This window comes from Contarinia nasturtii, unplaced genomic scaffold, assembly GCF_009176525.2.
Source record: "Contarinia nasturtii isolate CC-2019 unplaced genomic scaffold, AAFC_CNas_1.1 Cnas_scaffold_285, whole genome shotgun sequence".
NCBI lineage: Eukaryota > Metazoa > Arthropoda > Insecta > Diptera > Cecidomyiidae > Contarinia > Contarinia nasturtii.
Genome location: NW_022197640.1, coordinates 1,733,398 through 1,755,497, shown reverse-complemented (window position 1 = coordinate 1,755,497; position 22,100 = coordinate 1,733,398). Strand labels below are relative to the sequence as shown.

General features: G+C 33.7%; 2 protein-coding genes across 2 annotated transcripts; one reads left to right on the top strand and one right to left on the bottom strand.

Annotated features, from left to right (window-relative positions):
- Positions 1 to 467: 467 nt before the first annotated feature.
- On the bottom strand, positions 468 to 21,638 carry LOC116337493 (T-cell leukemia homeobox protein 3). Its single transcript, XM_031762098.1, has 5 exons — positions 20,224 to 21,638; positions 18,726 to 19,069; positions 10,799 to 10,890; positions 10,582 to 10,715; positions 468 to 1,925 (listed from the first exon to the last, which is right to left on the bottom strand). The coding sequence occupies exons 1-5, from the start codon at positions 20,367 to 20,369 to the stop codon at positions 1,724 to 1,726; spliced, it is 918 nt and encodes a 305-aa protein (XP_031617958.1). The 5' UTR covers positions 20,370 to 21,638; the 3' UTR covers positions 468 to 1,723.
- Positions 15,697 to 16,560, top strand: LOC116337494 (general odorant-binding protein 83a-like). Its single transcript, XM_031762099.1, has 5 exons — positions 15,697 to 15,860; positions 15,925 to 16,000; positions 16,058 to 16,130; positions 16,212 to 16,416; positions 16,474 to 16,560. Exons 1-5 carry the CDS (start codon positions 15,777 to 15,779, stop codon positions 16,489 to 16,491), a joined length of 456 nt encoding a protein of 151 aa, XP_031617959.1. The 5' UTR covers positions 15,697 to 15,776; the 3' UTR covers positions 16,492 to 16,560.
- Positions 21,639 to 22,100: the final 462 nt, after the last annotated feature.

The window sequence follows — 22,100 nt, the reverse complement described above, 5'->3', positions numbered from 1 at the left end:
CATCTGAATGTAGGAAAGAGCAGCAGTTACAGCGTACGGTGCTCTCAACATCTCTGTGCATTTTCCCAACACACGGAATGAAATTCTTGTAGAAAATCAATATAAATCGAATTCTCACTCTGTGTGTCTCACCATTTTCAAAAGAAAAAAATAACTTTTGCTAAGTTAGCAATTCGAACCCGTGAAACTCATGATGAAAATTCAAAATTTAATGAAAAGTTGTGATTCAATTTGCCGTCGGCCAGAACAATATCAAAGTTTGAAACATGAAAAAATCCTTAAAAAATCGATTTGAAATATTTTATTCGTTATGAGAGCATATGTTTTTACAATATCTACAGTACAGTCTACATTCTACCGATTATTTGTAATTTTTTTTTAATTTTATTTTTTAATTTTATTTTTTAATTTAATGTTTGCTTAATTTCTACAAATTTCTATCATATACTGATTGAATTGATCCGTAAAATTTGCGTTTTGTTTTTTTAAATTGTTGCATTAAAATTAGATGAGCTATGTCGTTAATTTAGGAATAGCAACAGTTGCATTCCTATTAATTAAATTTCGTTGACTTTCAAATAAAGTCGTGAAAAATAGAATTTAGCATTTGCCAAAGCACATTTAGAGATAACAATTATCAAATTTTGGCGCTTAACCAAAAAACAACGTCATTCGTACCATGATTACAATGATTTTATCTTTGAAATTATGTATTTATCTCTCCACACACTTTCGGACTTACATTTAAAGAGAAATTCATTTCATTCGTGAATTTAGAAAAAAGCCAGTTTCCGTTGCAAAAGCTTCACACTATTATTCCATTAATGTTATATAAAATTTGAGAATTTTTGTGGTTTTTTTTTTAAATCAAAGAATACCACCAGATAAATCTATCAGTTTGAATGAATCCATGACGATCTACTTTAGTACTGATGTCCAAATCCATACCATTGATTCATCTGAGCTGAAATATCCCTTGGTGGTATTCCCGTGTTTTTATTAATACCGTGAAAAAGTATAGTGATTCATTGCAGTGATTATTATTTACAAAATTGTCGCAGTAACTTTTATTGAAATATTTTTTTTTGGTTGCCACAAAAATAAAATGAGACATGGATTTTAAAATTGACGTTAAAACCGATGAATCGCTAAATAGTACATTACTTTAATTTTATGATTTGCTTAACATCATTTCTCGTCACATTCTTTGCTAAATGACACTTTCAACCGTCGATAAACCCAAAAAAAATCGATAGAAACAGTTTTTTTTGTCCAAAGAACTCGAGTTGAACGGTTATGGCATTGCATAGCAATGTTATGAGAGAGAGAGAGAGTGAAAAATTCACCATATTAATTTATTATAAACCTTCACTTGCTTAAAAAATCGACAAAAATACTGGGTCATATTTTGAAAATGTTTTCGCAGCCACATTTTAATTTGTTCTGCATAACTTAATTTATTTGGATTCATTCATTTTTTTTTGTGATTAATTTGTGCATAAATTAGTTTGATTTTTATCACACCTTCATTTTTTTCTCGGCAATTTTTTGTTTTGAATTCAACGGTCGTCCACAAGAAATGTGAAAAATATTAATGGTTTTATAATTTTCTATCTTTCGGTTTGAAAGGAGTACACTTCTGATATTTTAATTTTACTCATGTATTTCCCGTTTCAGCCATTCAAATTTGAATAATCGTTGCATTAAATGATGCAGTGTTTCTTCAGCAGCCGGCGGGATGTGCTTCGGCCCATGGTTGTAACGATTGTAGTCCGGCCAACGGAGGCGCAAGAGGTGTTGATGTTTGTGCCGACTGTGTTGTTGGAGGTGGTCCAAATCCTTTGCTCAATGCTTCCGCTTGCAATGATAACATTAAACGATTTGCCGCTTGACGTTCAGCTTCCCGTTCTTCAGCCGTTTGACGTCTATTAAATGGAACAAACCGAAAATTAAGGAAAAAAATTAAAGGAAAAGACAACATTAGCAATCAACATTTTTCAATGGTGTTATTACTATTTATAGATAGGATAAAAAAAAAACTTTGGAAGATGCTATTCGTTTCAATGTAACCAAATGGTATCGCACACACTTCCGCTTGTTAATATTTCAAGCAAAATAACAATGATACTATTACAACGAAGAAAATATGCTGATGGTTTTATACACCCGACAAAGCTCTGTTTCGCAACCAATTTTCGAAAATAAGTGAGAAGATGCTTCTGTTGAAAAGGTATTTAGTATGATCATATCTCGATGGCAGGCAAAACTTTTAACAAGCACACCACACACATTGCCCACACCGCATTTTCTGCTCGAACAACACCGGCGCTGATAATATAATAAAGTTATGATGATGTTATTTTGATGGTTATCCGGATTAGGTATATCACAAAATACAATTAGGAAAACACTTTATTCGTTTAGTTTCAATATAATATGATCATTGTTCGTTGTGTGTTGTTCGAAGTTGAAAATGTTTGCTGATTTTAACGAAGATATTTTGTGTTTTGGAGAGTGCTTTCCAAATGCGCATATATAAATTAAGTATTCATATGTGAAAATGACTGAAAGTAGCTATGAATATTCATTAGCATCAACACTCAATAAATTCGTATTGTAAATGATCATATAATCATACATACATACTGGATTATTTGATTTTATTCACATAAAAATCGATACCATATTTGAAATTAATTACTTTTCGCGCCATCACATCGCGTAAAGTATGCAACCATAAATTGAAATTTAATCAAATTAAAACCGAAAATATTATATGTTTTAAATTGAATTTAATTGATTGAAATGTTGAGTCAACGTAGATATGATTATTATTATTTGAACAAGATCGAAAAGAGAGAGTGAGAGACAGAGAGAAAAGAAGAAGAAGAAGGAGTGGCGTTTAATACACTTTTCATTCATTGTTGCCTGATTTTCGGATGAAATCACTTTGAATTCCATTTTCATCAATGCTACGCAAAATAAAAATAACACCAACAATTAATAATTAAAACGAAAATTCCATTGCACAATCTAGATTTAGCCATACTATGGTAAAACACATAATTAGATGTACCAATATTCTTACCGTCGAACATAGCAGCTCTGACAACTAGCTCACACATAGGAGACGGTAATGTCTTTATAAATAACGAGCTCTTTTCTCATTAAATTAATGGCAAAAATAAATAACAATAAATATCTTTAAGCTAATTGATAATGGCAACGTCTTAAACCTCGCTCACTTGCTCATTCGCTTGCTTCGTCGAACTCTTCGCCTAACATTTGCCATAAAATGGATTTGATGCTTATCTGTGCAAAGTGTTGAATGTTTTACATTTTGAAAAGGATTTGCACCGAGAGAAAGAGAGAAAAGTGTGTCTGTTTGCCGTTTATCCATCATGAATAGCATACACCAATACACACGTACATACGCAACCAAGGAAGGATTCAGTTTAACGCACTCACGTTAATAAGAAGACATTTTGATGTTTTACACCGTCATTTACACAAAATGCTTAAAATTTCTTGTCGGCGTGCGCGTCTTTGAGCAGATAGAAAAGAAAAACCCGTCACCATTATGTGCAAGCATCTGTTTCTTTCGTTTGTCCACATAATGAAGTGTTACGAGGGATTGGACAGACGGGCAGGCCAAAGAGATATCAAAACACTGTACATCATGATGGTGACCAAAACTTGGCAAACAACGGCATATACATAGAGAGAGATAGAGAGAGAGAGAGAAAGAGAGACGTCCACAAAATGAATAAATGATCGACCGTGAAGATGTTACAAGCAATTACGTCGGTGAATGGTGCACGTGCAAAGAACCATGAAAACAAGACGAATATTTTGTGGCATAAATCCTTGGGGATGATTTTACTAAGTTAATTTAAATTAGAACCATCAACATTTAACCATAAAGAGCGATAGGCATCATGTCTTAAGTAAGAGGCCACCGTAGAATATTCTTATGTATTTTAGTCATTTTGACGGTTCATTCATTTAACACTAGTCCTTTTTTTAAATATTGTAATTTTTCTTTATCATCGATTTTTTGTCATACCTTCCCCATTTCTTGCTTCCGAAAAAATTTTCCTTTACTTTTCTCAGCGAAAAAAAAGATTTTGTGGGTATTTTATACAATTATATGATCGCATGTGCACATTCCATAAATTATTTACACACATTGTTTACCACGAAATCTTTAATACATTGTGTGTTATTTCGTTAGATTTAATCAAATCAACAATATTCATTACATCGTCTTTGCTACTCATGCCTTTGCAAAAGCGGCATCACCGCATACGCAAAAAAAATGCGCCGTAAATACCATTTTTTCTACTCTAGCTCAATCGCTCACATTCTCGCTCCCTAATTTAATAGATTCACATATGCCATTTTGTAAATTAGTTGTGGTAATTTATGTATATATAAATGTATAACAATGTTTACATTGACAAGTGGTGCCAAGTGAAAAAGTCACTTTTCAGATGTGTATGTGTGGGTGCGATGGTAATATAGATACGCAAAAAGAATTGACACGAAAATTGACGAAATCGTCGTGTTTAACAAACAATTGAGTGTCTTGTTTGACTGTGTGTCATCAAGTTACAATTCCGACAGTGCATGGAAGTCTCAATATGTGTAATCACCTTGCGACAGCGATACGTGTTTAGTTTTTGTATTGATTATTTATTAATGCAGTCAATGTGTGATGCGCTCTTTCTCTCTCATCTTATTATTTCATTATCTCCGACAACACAGTAACCAATTTTCTTTTGAATTTATTCTGGTGATGCCAATTGTTCGGTTTATCGATGATCGTATATACTCGTCCATTTCGACAAGCGTTCATCGAATGGTTTTGTAAAGATTTTGGCTTATCAGCGTCGTTTAAGTTGGTTTTAAGAATTGAAATTTCGCTTTATCGAAATAAAACAAACCACAAAAAAAAGAGATTTATTATCGAAAATGTGGGCATTTATACAATATAAGTTATATGGTTTCATTAGTGGCAAGTATAATCAAAAAGAGCAAATGTTTAATTGCCACACACGCTGCATATTTATGGAATGGAATAATAAATGCAACAATTTAGCGATTTATGCGGAGCTAGTAAGAGAGATAGAGACTTAAAATCGCCACGCAATAGTTTCATATGTTTCGGGGCCAACGAGATGTTGAGTGTGTGTGCGTGTGTGTGTGTGTGTGTGTGTATTCCAGTTGTGACCATGAAGATTTATGCATTTCAAAATGCAAGCGAGAAAAAAGAAATCATGCCAAACAAAACGAGGCAAAAGTAATGCCAATTCAATACATGGCATTGCACATACATTTACATTTAATGCTCTGTCCAATGATACATGTATTCTAATGCTTGATTGCGATTCGCTGTCGATATAGTAGCATTTGTTGACCGCCGCTGGCCAGTGAAGGAAGCGTTTAATTACTTATTCAAGTAGCAATTTTATGTAAAACATTGACGTTCAATCGCAACTCTTTTTAGTTCTCTCTTTCTTTCATCTTCTGCATCGTTTAATTCTAAAGCGTGAACATTTGTTATTAAAACGAATTCGGTGGCAGCAGCGAAAACGGCGGCCAAACTGATTTGTGGACAGGATAGAGCATGTGTGCATTTGACCGTCTTTACGTCGTCAAAACCGTTTTTATTAAGTGTTTAATCGGATTCAGTTAACTTTCAATCGAAGTGTTTTCTGTCTCATTTCAAGCCGTTCAATGTATATTTATCTCTTGGAAATGGATCCGTAATTTCAAATTTCGATCGAATGAAGTGAATCGCACTGCGCTAGACGAGTGTGTTCAATCGAAAAAGAAGAAGAAGAAAAGGCAAAAAAAAGAACTGGTAATGTTTGAACACATTTTTTCCATTAGTTAACAATCGTTGCTGTTAATTATAACTCGAACAAGAGCAAGAGAAAAGAAGTGAGAGAGGAAAATTGCGCAAAAATTCCTTACGGAAGCCGATTATTTTAACGTGATGTGTTGGTGTGTGCTCGCGCTGCTTTTTTGTCGTTATTTTCTCTTAGGATTTTTTTTGCTGCTGTTAATCATTTTGTTTGATTCGAGTTTTTGTTTGCAGGCCCATTTTTTACGTTGATTGTCGAATTTTTGCATGTAGGTAGACTATTTGATTTCTGGTGAGTTTTTATGTTTTTCGCCTAATTGATAAATGTTTTTTTTTCATTCACTCTGTTTTCGTTTGTTTGTCTCTTTCTTCTTTCAATTCGTTTTTTTTCTCGCATCAATTTGTTTTTTTTTTCTTCCTTTTTCTGTCCTCTGTGTGTACTAGTGTGTGCGTGTGCATCGGATGAGGTTTTTCTGTGGTTCATTCGGATACTTTTTTTGGTTTGTTGTTGATTTTCGTTTTCGTAGTCAATGCAGGTAGTGCGGTAGCTCGTTTAGAAATGTTTTGATACGTAGTATTGCGTGTTTAAATCAGTCGAAGCACGTGCCTCATGCTTTCAAATGAATCCGTGCTGCATAAAATGTATTCGACTTTTTGCGCTGGTTTGCCATTCGTTCGCATTCATTTGGTATTCATCTATTTCGTTTGGCATTTTAAATCGACAACAAAACTGACTGATGTGTGATTTTATATTAAAAACATCAATATAAAAATGTTCATCCACCAAATATACGGTAAATCGTATGAAGTGGCCACTGTTATTGAAGTTTTCTGTGTCACATCAAATGAACGGTTTTTGTTCCACCACTGTCAAAATTTCCTTCTATTTGCATTGTGATAAAAGTCGTTTGAAAATTGTTTATGTTTTTAAAATCGTTTAAAAGTTTTGCACACTTTTTCCATATAGATTGAATCATAATGATTTCATTTGGTGTTTTCATACGAAAATAACCAAACTCAATGAGATTGCAGCTTTTGTTTGACAATGACATGTTTGAGGCCATGCATTGGATATGCATGGATATTCAGCAATATTCCGTTGCTAGGAAGCTCCATTCACAAAAGAGCCGATTAAAAATTTATAACAATATGAGTATCGAACGTAGACCCTCTTTTAGTAGTCGACATCTTTTCGGATTTCTTTTTCCATTATTATTTAATTCACACAGTGTATGTGAACGTTTAAACGTTTTCTGCGAGCCGAATGAGTGAGCTTGTGTAAGTGAATAAATGTTTTGTTTATCGTCAACGTTCCTACATTTAATGCAAGTGCGCGCTCACGCTATTGTTACACCATCGCGTATATGGTTCCGTATTTCCACCCACTCGTTTTTATTTTTTGGTTATTACATTTTATTTTGGAAAGTGATATGGTAATGATGACAAAAAATACACTGTACCGTGTTCAAACATTGAAATTGGGGATATCTTGATATGCTCGTCGTTGCTATGTGTTTTACATAAATACGGTGCGGCATATTTTGTGGCAGTGTGTGGCCAATGTGAATACAAAGCAATATATGTATAAAATGTACGAAGTAATATTCAAAATGGTTTCCCAAAATGCGCGTCATATCACAGCAACCGAGCTGAGTTCATTTAACTTATTTTTTTTGTTCGAATTGGCCAACTGATGAATCTTTTGTTGTAAAAAGACACGAGAAAAGAGACAGTGACACAATTTATTCGGTTCTGAATTGATCGATTCAAAATGAATTAAGTTATTAATAATTGATAAAAGGCAATAAATCAAATGTTTTTAACGGAGATGATTGACTGTATTTGTGTGATTTCATGGAATTAATTTCGAAAAAAGACATTTCGATGGAATTAATTTCGAAAAAAAGTTTGAATGAAAAATCGAATGTTACTTTAATAACCTCGAGACAGAAAAAAAAACAAATCCAATCATTTTAATCACTTAATGCAAAAACAAAACTCATATTTAATTCGAATGAAACGCAAATAATTGGTTTTTTTTTCTTCTCTGATTTTGGTTTCACATTCCATAACATTGCCATAACATGTGGTTTAATCATGCAATCGGTCATGATTTTAACAAAATAATTTCTAACAAATGGTCGATAGTTTAAGTACAATTATTTGTTGATATGCGTTTCTCTCTCTCTCTCTCTCTCTCTCTCTCTCTCTCTCTCTCTCTCTTTCTCTCTGTTTTGTGTTTTCGGTCAATTTTGCAAACACATTACACGAATGGAACAGTGAATGGAGGGCAAATATCTATATGTCCAGCCTATTTTAAGCTTCGGTCAAATGGATTGCAAGCATATTGTGATAATGATAGTTTACATATACATCGAACTGATGCAGGAAAATGGAACTTGGCATAGCAATCATAAGTGTGTAATAGCCCCATTATTATTGCTCATTGGCTAAAACATACACTTACACATAGTTCAATTGGCGTCCATCACTTGTACGATGGAGTGAAGTGTGTGGCTTTGCATGCACTAAATAATAACAGCCGTTTTGTGTCTACAGAAACAGGGCCAAACGAAATGGCGATACAATGACACATGGCCTGGAAATGCCTATGTAATTTACATATAAACGAGTGAGACTCAAACATGTTCTTCTTTTTCCATCAAATATACCAGTGGCGCCACCAATTTTACATATAAGCGCATACAAAATTTTCAATATGGCTGCGCCCATGAGAGAGAAAATTTCGTCTCATTCATTTCCGCCCCATGCAATGACAGCTCAAAATAACTTGAAACAGCACGTTTGCTATTGAATTGCCATTTTCTGTGTTCGAAACTACAAGCAAAAGCGAGAGAGCGACCAAGAGTGAGAGAAAGAATTTAAACAAAATACGAAGAGATTAACCGTGGACGTGTTGCTATTTTTTTTATAAAGGCATCTCGCATAGTTTTGCGTTTGTCCAATATATATCGGTATGCTTAACATTTTTAATAAATAATTACAAGCTTTCGTGGTTATCTTAAAGCAACCAATATTTATGATGAAAACTAATTTGTTGTTTGCGAATAAAAATGTTGTGCAAAATACAGACGATGCAGAAAAAAGGCAAAATGAAAATATAAACCAGAATGTGTCTCACTGCTCTCATGCTGTTTGGTGGTATGATTCGCCGCACTAATAGCACTGGAGCCATTCAATTTCAACGTGCTATTATTATTTAGATTGTTCATTTACATGCCGCTTACAATCTTTATTGGTTCACATGTTTATTCACACATTAATGTGCAATTTATGAGGCTGCACAATTTAATGCACACAGTCACACAAACAACCACCGCATATCCAATCATAATAAACAATCAAATTAGCCCGATATATGCACGCGTTTTCTCTCTCTCTCTCTCTCTCTCTCTCTCTCTCTCTCCCGCTCTGCATAATTCCATTTCACATATTCTAGCTAGCCACCACTGTGTGTCTGCAATGGCACAATGCATTTAACTTGTTCCACATTGTGCAGAGACGACTATTATTGCGATGTCGATTTGGCCCTTTTCATAATATGATATAAAACAAAAATGTGGAATGGATCTCAGTCGATTGAGCAAGTGTAAAATAGATTTACAATTATGATTGATATAATTTTTTTTTTATATTATGATTATTGTACATTTTTGCATTTGTGTAAATGGAAAACTTTGTGAAAGTGTTTGGCATATTATGTGAATTATATTTCCTCATAGAAAGAGAAGTAGCATTAAACAGTTTCATTTATGGTGTGGATCAGGCAAGTGGAACGCAATGTGTTTTCCGAATAATTCAATTAAATTTATCTCCATTGATATAAATCATTTGGTGTTAGTAAAACTAAATTGTACATATGGCTACTAAACAAAGCCACGCAAAATTTATCCCACCGAAACAAATGTCCAGCTGGCCATTATGAAAAAACTGATGTGTGTGATTTGATTTTGTCACCACCATATCAGACATATACGATTCGGTGTTGATTTGTGTGTACGTAAGCGATGGGTGTGCGTATTAAAACATTCAATCGCTTGGCCGGTCAATGTGCTCACCTTTTGACATCGAAATTCCAGCAAAGTGGCTGTTTGGCAATGTAAATGCAAATAATAATGGGCTATACTTTGGTTATCCCCAAAGATCCCGAAAATTCTTAAAATATGCATGAAAAATTCGTGTTGAAATTGAGCTTGGTACGATGGTACTGCGCTAATTATGTCTCCCTTTGGGCCAACTTTACAACAAATTTTCGATAAATTATTTGGTATGTTCGACGAGCGAAAACTGATTGTAAACATATGTATATATTGACTATGAGTCCAATTTGAGTGTGTTGTGTGGCTGGTAAAACATGGGCATTACCATAAAATTCTGAATAATCGTTCACCAGAGACAAATTCAAAATTACACGTCAAAATCATTAATGTTGTGTTATTGCTGTTGGGCTTGACTGTTGTTATTGTTAATAGTTTGCGCCGTTTTACATTCAAAGCCGTTGGCACTTTGGCTTCTTTTATATAAATATTTTCGTGCATTTTTTTCTCTCGTTTCAATCTGAATCTGTTCTTACATAGTGTCATCACCGACGTATCGTTACATTCAATTATCGTCGATTCTTTTATACTAACTTATATATACATTAAAAATGGTAGGTACTAATTAAGATCAAACATTTTTTTCTCGCTTACCTCCATTTAGTGCGACGATTTTGAAACCAAGTTTTGACTTGAGCATCAGTCATTTTGAGGCCACGAGCCAATGCGGCCCGTTCAGCCGACGCCAAATATTTTTGCTTATGAAAACGCTTTTCTAATTCGGCAACCTGTAATTCAATCGACAAACGATGATCGATATTATTTACTTGTTGGAATCGACATTATTTACGAGAATCATCTTTATACTAACTTGAATTCGAGTGAATGAAGTTCTGGGTTTTTTTCTCTTTGGTGGAGTTCGATTTTGATATGGATGTCCTATCCGTCTGGCTATTGGAAAAGCTGTGGAAATTAAGAAAAAATTGATTAAAAGAGGAACTATTTTATATTGATTATGCTCCAGCATAACTACCAGTAAATAAATAAAAAATGTTCCGTTCAATCGAATTACGGTCGTATAAATAAACAAAGCATAGAAAAATGTGGTCATAATGCTTGGTGTTTAAATGCGTGCACAATTAAAGCAGGTGACACCATCAACTTTGATACTGTATACTTTTCTACCATATCAAATGTTTCCAATCAAATTGTTTAACGACGACATACGCATGATTTTTCAGCGCTTTCTTTCATCCGCTCACACTATAAAATACACAAAATCAAATAGTAACGGCAACATCATTTAAATTGTGTATTCTTTTCACAGTGTGCGAACAATTTTCTATAAATTATGCCATAAAACTCAAGCAGAGAAAAAAAAATATTTATTTTCATTCAATTTCATGCATCTCCTGTGTTTTCAACGAAATATAGGCTGAAAAACCGCCTCTACTTTCCGTTCTGCGGCCCAATAAGAGAACACACATATTTAGTGGCATGCAATATTTCTCTTCCGCTTGTGGTGTTGTTTTTCTATGCTGCGACAACATGAGAGAAGCACCGGCATAAAAGAAAACCAAGACGATTCGTCGGATAAAATTTAAAAACAAAACAAAAAACAAGACGAACAAAAAAAATAATAAAAAATGAAATAAACCTTTTGTCAATGACATAATTATGGCATTTGATAATTATTTTTGACATCGTTGTCGATGTGCTATAGCATTTAGATATGAAACAAAACCCGGTAATTACACAGTCAACTTTGCTTAAATCAAATGAAACTACAAAATATGTTTTCCCCAATGAAGGAAATCGCGTGAGTAATTGCAAAAAAAAGAGATGGATAAAAACGGGCGTACACACAAGTACACACACAGACACACACAATAGAATAAAGGTAAATAATGAGTTTTAACAACTGTTTGTGGAATTATGTTATAATAAAACTGTCAGAAGGTTGAACAGAGAGTGCACAAAAAGACCAACAATTTTGTGTTGTGTGTTACAAAACTCTTGATCCATGTCTGTCATATAAATATATAAATATTGGAATGGGCAATTGGCTCTGAAAGCCCGTCAAACACAATTTTGATGGCATTCCACTGTGAATGAAGACTTCATTTTGCCGACCGAAATAATCTATCGGTAGGTCATCATCGTTGTTGTTATTGTGTTGGGCTATCTCTTTTCATGTATAGTTTTTAATCGTTTTTCATCTGTGCAGAAACTATTTAATGCAGAATATGACGAAAAACAAAACAAAAACAAATAGAGACCAATTGTGTACACAGTTTAATGTTAACTCTAAACAATTATTTCACCATTAATTTTAATTATGAGTTGAGATTGATATGAACTGGCGTGCAGATGGTCTATTTCAATTCGCAACACGTAAATAGATTGATTTAACGATATCCTTTTCGGGGAATTGTATAGGGCAACGAATACCACTTTTCAACAAATACATACACACTCATGGCAAACATCTAATTATTCTTTACGATTGCCATCCACTAACTTTGATTACAGCACGTAACAACTACTGTGATTATTTTCATGGCAAAAACGTATGAAATGTTTTAATCGACTCGAGGAAATTCAAGGAATATGCAATGACGATGAACAAAAAAAAGAGAGTAAAAACAATATCCACGTGTATAATTCATATTCAAATTCATTTCGTGTTTGCGTTTTTATAATATGATTTTGTATCCTTCCGCTTCGTATCTCAAATTGTTCAAGTTTACATTCCAAACGATGGAATGTGAACGCTGAAAAAAATGGCTAAAGGGTGTTCTTGAATATTATTCGTCTTAACATCCTCTCCGCCATTTAAATAATCGGCGATTATCATCATCGTTGCCGCTTTTGAATACGTTTTGCTATTCGAAATGCAATCAATAATATTTTGATGTTCCAATCTAAAGCATTTTATTTTGATAAAAGCCATCCCATTTCTTGAATCGATAAATTTCAAATTGATTGTGGGCGGCATTACCATCGGTACGACGGAATACACACAACATCAAAATAAAATATTAATTTTTCGCCATTGAATTTACCAACTCAAACGGAGAAGCATTTTGATTTGTTTTATTTGATCGTTTCCATCACACGGGTAAAAATATAATCAAATCTTGTGGTGAAAATAAATTCTTTTGCCGTCCGCAATCATTCAAATATTGAAAACGAACGAAACTGAAACGTTTCAACTTGAATGATGCTTCACCGTGAAAAAAAAACCCAAACAAATCATTTATAAATGGATATTCATAAAAATCATAACATAACGATATGGTTAAAATATATACCCCCACGAAATGGCCTCTTCCATCTTATCTCTCTGTATGTGTACGTTTTACGTGTGTATGTCTGGTGCTATTTTAAGCGAGTTCACTGGGTTTTAAATAGGATTCGCATATACTTTTTTTTTTTCTTGGAGAAGAAAAATCCAACAAAAAGTAATCGCTTCACTTCAGCTGTGTGTTATAAAGTTTGCGTTTTTGTTCATGTATATAGGTTCTCCCACTTTGCATTATGTCCTTATGAAAATTGATTTTTATGGCTTGTGTCTTTTCTTTTTGAGCTATGAAATTTTAGTGGATCCAAACAGCAGCATCAAACATGATATGCATAAGGCGAGACCAGCCATTTATCGATGTGTGTATTTACATGTGCTCGGATCGTGTGCATTATTTTTTTTTTTTAAACGAAAAAAAAACAAACAGAATGTTATGTTTCTCCTGTTGTTATTTTGATCTGACATGAGTGAAAAAAAAACGCTAGTAATATGGCACAACCCTCTTGTGGGTATCAGTGCTCCTTGTGTTAACGATATCCATATACATATATGCGTATTACCGTAATCATATCCATTCACAGGTTTTGCGTTGCTTTGCATATGAGCATGTATTTCATAAACATTTATACGCGAACGCGTGCACATGACGCGATCCATCGTTTTATTCGATACATTATGAATATGGTTATGAATAAAAAATAAATCTTCCCTGCAAAAAGCCTGTAACATCAGGTCGATACAAATCGAATATTTTTTGTTTTTGCATTTGCCGAGAATAGATCGTACATGCTACTTTTTTCTGCATTTTGCTTTGACTGTTTCATTTTTATTGCCATTCCATTTTTCAATCGGTGGAGAGAAAAAAATTAGAAGGAACGATAACATGAATAAATGCGTTATCGAAACAACAAAGTCATGTATACGTGTGAGATACATCGATTCCATCAGAAACCATTTTTCTTGGCATCATCTCCACATGTTTGGCTTTTTTTTCGGTTCATTCCTTTGCCAAATATAGAAAACAAATAGTAACGGCTCCAAGGGCCGCATCAACTGGGATTTTCTATTTCATTTGTTATCTTTATCGCTTGTATGTGTTTTTGTTTCATGTTTTACACGTCGAAAAGCCATAATGTCTGTTTATCGTTTTTAGATTGTTTTTTTTTCCTCCGCCTTATTATACACAAACATTTTCCAGTGATCTCTGGATCAGATCAAATTGGAATCAATAATAATCATAATGGTTGTATGCATTGAATCTTTCTCACCTTGAATTATGTGCCGTAGGCGATATGATAATATTGAATTGTAGTATAACTATTGTGACCAGCATGCGAATAGAACTTAATCTGTTCGAAAGAGCGATTATTGCTTCTTATTCGTCATTTTCATAAAAGGTTTTTGGAGAGTGTATGAGCATTCATCTTCTTTCTTGATGACATGCTCTCCATCAATATTACTTCCTCTTCGTGACAATGATTATAACACCAACCGCACACTATAGAGTCACCCAAAATGAGCAACAAATTAAAAATGATTCTCGAAACTCAATAATTTTATGTTGTATGTATTTGTTATGGGCGGAGAAAACCGATTACATACTATTTTCGGTGCGTATGACGCATATTTTATTTTTGTTAAAACTTTTTTGGGCAGAAAATAAGACAATCGCTTCTCCTCCAAACATTTGATCATAGTAAACGATTATTTGTGATATTTTTGTTCCGATAATTTATAATAATCGAAGTAATTCGATTACTTCAAATCAATTTTAAGTCTCATGATAAAATTTAACAATATTTGCGCACAAAAATAAAACAAATTGAAGTTCTACCGCTTAAAATAATAACATATTTGCTCTCTTCAGATCAATGTACTGTGAATCATTTAACTAATTATTTTGCTTATTTCAATAAAATTCCGCCCACCAACCGTCAAGCCACGTTAACTGAATGGTGTCAACATATAATGAATTCTTAACATTTGCCATGACATTTGCAAAAATTTGACGTAAATATGAACAAATTAAAGATACATTATGTCTTACGACTTCAATTTACGGTACATAACATTTGCATTAACAAAGGAACACAATTGCGACCGTCGAGTGGGTAATAAAGGTAATTATCCCGAAAATTGTGGAAAAATTATCGAAATTCCACCGAAATTTCTTATGAATTGTCGGATACGATTGGAAGTGGTTATTTTTGGTTGCACTTGATTTGATTACAATGACTGTCGATTTATTTATAATGTCTTACGGAAATGATTTGTGTGTGTCATATTAAGCTTTTCATCGACATGTTACTTTCGAAGCTATGCAATTAATATCGCATATTATTTTTTGTTCGACCTCATCGAGGAAACAATATTGCACAATTGCAATTAAATTGCAGCAGCATGATTGACAGCTTATGATGTGCACAGGGAAATTTTTCGCATTCAATATCAATGAAGCTGTTGGTGGAAACAATCGTTACATTGATTTTATTCGATTTGGATAGACAGATTCATTGAATCGACCGAGTATCATCACATTGTCAGTATGTTTTTAATTCGTTTTGCAGTAATTTTATCAATATGTTTCGACGATTTAATCGATGCATTTGGGATTCGAAACTCGGATTCGGTAAAAAAAATACAAAATTTTCTTATTTTTCAAACATTTCACTAAAAATGTGTCTGCATTCCAGAAACCACCACAAAAAATGGTCGATTTAACAAAACCCATGCACGATCTATGTGTTAGAATGACTCATGTTCCCGAAGGTAAGTGGAAATTGTTTATTGTATTTCTTCATTATTTTTGATTCGATATCTTTTTAGAAGTGATTCAAGACTTTGTACAAGCCGACATTAGTCAAATTGAAGACGTAGATAATCGACTTAAATGCTATATGTAACTTATGTTTTTTTTTGTTCATTACTCAAGTTTCAATGTTTGAAGAGTTCAAGAATTTAAGAAAATTTCTTCGATCAGGTATTGTTTTCTGCACGAAGTTGAGCATTTTGACTTTTCGGAGCAGGTGGACAGAGTTTCTGATCTTCTAACGGATGACGAAAATGATATTCTCGTCAGTATGATTGACAAATGTGAGAGTTTGGAATATTCCAAAGATCCAAAATTTGATGCATGCGATTATGCATTTGAATTGGAAAAATGTTGGAAAAAATTCGACCCAAAGGTAAATCGATTGCTTATTTTTTAATATTACACGTTTCAACTTTGATTTTTTTTCTAGCATTACTACATATTATGAATGTTACGATACGAATGTGTTGTTAATGTCGTCGCAAATGTTCTTGTTTTTAATGGATTGTGATTTAAGATGAAATATCATAACTGATATACGAGATATTCAAAAATGTCGTAATTGATTATGGCTCTTTGATTACATTTTAAGTATTGAACGAAAAATAAACAGCAAAAAGAAATCGTAATCACTGTGATCACCAAAAAAAAGTTGTTTACAATTTCACTGTTCGGGGATTATGATGATTAAAATATTATAAATTGTTCTGACAAATTCCGAGTTGATGATTAAGATGTGTCAGACAAAAATGCCTCATCGCTGTAGTTAAGTATACTATAAAATCAATCGAATCGTCATATAATCAAAAAGAGACGAGATTTCGAAACGAAGCGCCGGTGTTTAAACAAATCCATAAGAATGTAAATCAAAAGATGTTCCGAATGTGACGCATCAAACGAAATGTTCGAAAGAAGACCGAATGAATCAATAGCCGCAGATGAATGAAAAGAATACTTTTTTCAGTGATAGAATGGATCGTTTTTTTTATCGAATAGACCTTCATTCATCTGTGCTTACCTTCGTGTGTAGTAAATTTTTATGTTCGTTGCTTGATTGTGCATCCGTTTTCATCACCACCGAATAATAATTATATGTATTTGAACATGGTTTTTTTTTTTTTGATTCGGTCATTTCGAGGCGTACATTTTTTATCTGCTATTCATTTTGGGGACTATTGCCGAAATGTTTATTTTTCACTTGGTGCTCCAGCATCCACATGCAAGCGCCTTTTTGCGACAAAAAAAAAGTGTTGGCAAAAGGTTGAAAATAACACCAAATAAAAAGAGAGAAAGAGATCGAATGAAAAAAAAACGGGAACACGAACGGCATCATTGAAATTGCCGACTGAAAAGAAGGATGTAGCTATTTGATTAAGCGCCAGGTAAAAAAGAAAATGTGCTGAAATGAATCAAAGCGCAGAAAAGGACAAAAGGTTGAGAATTAAATCAGTCGCTCATATTCACACATCGTACGAGGTGCCTTGAAACGGTCGATTTATTTCTTTTATTTCGTGTATGTATGTTTTTGTTTCAATCCGTGCACTGACCATGCCGAAAAAGGTGCGGCATCATCGATAAAAAAAAATGCATGCACCGAGTGCAATAAAAGGTTATAAAAATCTACATGACCGCATTTTTTGTTGTTGCTCCGTTTCGCCGATAATTTTCAATCGTATGTCTTTTTTCGCTTGGCGTTAAAACCGGTAGCCAATTGAGCAATGAAGATTATTCCATGTTTGTGTTGTTTCCGTGCACTTTATCATCAGTGGCTAGTATTATACTTTGGTTTTTAATTTGACACAAACGAAATGACTGATACATGTATACATGGTATGGTGTGGATGCATGGCTTTATGATTGTAGTTATTAATATGGTCATCCGGAGCTTAATCATATTTAGTAATTCCGCGATTGGCCCGGGGGCCTGAGACTTGCTTGAACATTGGCTTTTTTTAGTACGTAGTTTCCTTTGCGCCCCGTCATTATTCGCATGCGAATCAGGTGGCTTCCAAAATTGGCGATAAAATACACGAAAAAAAAAACAATAACAAGAACATCGACAAAAGGCAACGATGTTGGCATAGACCTCTTTATCTGTTGTGCATTAATGACTTCCTAAAAAAGCCATGTCTACGTGGCACAATTTCACTGGGGTGTGCATTCGCGAATGAATTGCATGTTTACGCGAGACAATAACTTTTAATGTCGATTTTATATGGCCAATTTTAGTCATAAAAATCTAATTTAAACAATGACAACGAACACATGATGACTAGAATGAGGTGATATGGCAGCAATGCATTCGGTCATATGGCATCGTGGACGATATATAAAAAACGAACAAATAACAACAAATGCAACTGATATAAGCGTGTGTTAAATTCACATGCAACTACTAGAAACAGGCTCTGATTATCGAGCTGTATTTACTGATCAACAAATTTTTATTTCGATTTCTCTTGTTTCCATAATTTTTTTTTTCTTCATTTAATTGACTATAAAATGAATTAAGGTTCTTATTTTCTTTGCCGTCCACATCAATTTCAATGCACATACTAAAACTATGCTCAGTGTGACTGTAGTTTTTGTTGAAGCTGTTGTTGATGACAGTTTGATTTCTATTGGCATGCTCAAGCAAAAGGCAATGCAGATTGGTTTTTTTTGCTCTTTAATTCGACTCACCTGCTAATCTATCTTTGACAGCTTGATGGGCTAATGCAGCAGGATGTAGTGGCGGGAGTGCCCACGTTAATGGTGTTCGCTGCGGTGGCACACGTAATACTTGACCAGGACTATAAAATGGGCTATACGACGAATATAATGCACTGGCGGTTGAATAAGGTATACCGGCATTTGCTAAATGTGACGTAAATTTTGCATGTTCAGCATCCAACAAAATGGCATTCGCATCTTTATCGGATGTTGGACTCTTGTTGTTATTTTCATATGGTTTTGACAATAAACGTGATATACTGAATGGCAAATTCTCGCTTGATGATCTCGTCTGTTCCGATTGAATTGAATCGCTGCGCATATTATGATTAAATAAAAACACAAAGTGAATTAGTGAAATGTGATTTTTTTTATATTCATCCGATTATTATTAGCTAAAAACCATTACAAATTAAATACAAATACATTTTATTATTATACAAGTTCTAACATAGTAAGTCTAACTTCTATTTTAAATACAATGATTCGATTCCTTCAATTAAATTTGATTGCATCTATTCGCTATTATGACAAGATTTTTAAATTATAAGACACATTAAAATTAAGTTTTGCTCATTCGCTATGCTATGGTCAATTGTAATTTTAGCTTCTTATTTAATCCGTTCACACTTCCGTGACATTTTTGCCATAAGAATGGATTTTGGTTTGTCGTCTGAAATAAAATAGTGGCGCACAGCCAAGATTATATAGCCAAGAAAAGTGTCGATTCAAGTGAAAAATATCAATTAACAAATGAAGCATATAAATGCAATGTTAAAGCTTTCAACGCGCTTAGCCATTAAGAGTCAAATGAAAGCGAACTGCAATTATAATTATCGATTTGAAAACACACAAACTTGAGCCGATCAAAACCACACGGCTGCGAAGACTTGTTTTGCTCACTACAAAATCAATGTTCGGTTTTTTTTTATAAATATATTTTCATTTCAGTCAAATGCAAATGCCTTTTTTTCCTTTTAACTCAATCATTATTTACATTATAATTTACAATAATACTGATAAAGTTATAAATTGTTTAAATACAAAAGCTCACTAAAACTGCTAAACTGGTTTTTATGTGTGTGCGAATCTGGCGATCGGCCAAACCCGTTTGATACATTAGTTTTTATTTGTTTATCTAATGAAAAAAAAAAAGTTTTAATTGGCAAATCGACTTCATCAAACAGAACCGCGTGCGCACACTCACTTAATCACAAACACATTACCAAATCAACTCTTGCGCTTTGTGCGGAATTTAACAATTTTCTGATGGCGCAAATGAATGTGTACATTTTGCATAGTGCGAATTATTTAAACGATAATAAATAATAGAAATTTAATTAAATGAATTGAATAACTGTTGTTATCCACCTTCTTCTTCTATTTTCCTCTCTCTTCCTCGGTGTGTTTACCACGAACGTTCTTATCAAACTTATAGACAAATTGTATAAATGCAGAAACTATTTACCCTAATGCCGTTTCCGAATCATAACAACTGCCAGTGCCATCCATATCGATATCCGATCCACTGCCGCATGACAACCGTGAATCGGAATCAACATTGATCTCCTGATCTTGATCCTGATCATCATCTTCATGTGTCGACATTTTCATTTGGAATTTGTATAAATCTATATCAACAGCGCGCAAAACACAACAATTTTATTTTTATTCTGTACTTTTATTACGTTATATTCAACAGGATAATGCAAAATTGTATCACAAGCACTCAATGATGTTTAATGTCAGTTTTTGATTGCACACGGGCGGTAGTTTTTGTTGTCTTTCGTGTTTGGGCTTAAAAATTCATCACATCAACTGTTATTGATATGTGTTTGTCTCTTTCTTGTTTTGTGTCTGTGTTTTTTTTTTTTTTTTTTTTTTGCTTCGTCCGAAGTAATCACTGCACCACAATTAAATGTTTATGTGTTAACCATTGATTTGAGGATACGATTAATGTTGACGCTGTTGTGACCCGATGAATCATCACTTTGTTATTTGTCAATTTGTAATTTATTTGTTATTTCAATATGAAGTAATGTGTGTTGGAACACACATTCCAATGACACAAATCAACAAGCAGTCTGATGTCCAAGTGCCCGTATCGGACAGGTATTTTATTGGATGTAGAATCGAAAAAAAAAACTAAACGAAACATGCACTATCTGTGACTCTAACAGCAAACAACAAACAGTGGTGATGTGACGTGTATAATCAAAGAGAGGGGAAAAAAGAAATCACTTTAATAAAAAACCGTTTTAGAAAAGTCTATCGGCTATTCTAGCCGTGTTGCTCATTTCATCATATACACTACCAAACGAATACACACGAGCCCATTTAACGTCAGCTTTTAACAGAACCGATCCGACCAATTGATAAGCAATGATTCGGCCAAAGTAGCTTTAAACTGTTTGCCTTTCGTTCTTTTTTTTGTACAATTTTTTTTATTTGTTTTGATTTCTTCTACTAAATCAGTTTCTGGTTTAAATCGTTCAAAATTCGACTGTTTCGTTTTTATGAGAATCACAATGTGTGATGTGAAGCACTCAAATTACACGACAGCTATTTAACTCCTTAAGTCAATCACTTTAAAAATATTATACAGTTGTTTAAGTTTATCATCATTATCGTCTTCTTTTTTTTTCTTTATTTGTTGCCGCGTTCGTTCTAATGTGTTGCATTCAATATTCAAATTTAAATGTTTCTTTTTTTTACATGGATATTTTTAATAAATGAAACATATTGCTCATTTCACTTTAAAATGTAAATAATTCGGATATGGAAACTCGGTATGAGATAAATAATATCCCACAAAATAAGCAAAAAAAAAAATGAAAGACCGAAAAAAGTCGTTTGCACAAAATTTCAAGTACACAACTGATATTGAAAAGACACTCAAATTTTTATTTGCTCAAAATTGATTGACATTTTTCGATTTGCGATCGAATAAAGAAAATCAAAGCAGACAGTGCGCGCATCAAACACACTTCTTCATCGACTATCAAACAAGTACTGAATCCACACCGTATATTTGGATCGATTCGCATGAGTTCTTTTTTCCGTTTGTTTTTACTGTGTGAAGAAAAAGAAAACAAAACAAAAACTATTGCACACTAGCACGGTCGAGAAGAGTTGGGCTTGTCTATCTGGTATTGTATTATACACACAACACACAGACGGTCGCGCATTTGAAGCGATCGAATCGTGTAGGAGCAATGTTTGGTATCTGTGTATATTTTGTATTGGTTTATTCTTCAGCTAGTTTGTCAGCCTACAAAACGTTAAACCAACCGTTTCGCGTATTGTTGAGAGGATGCAGGCTGAATATGAGCTACAGCGTAGCGC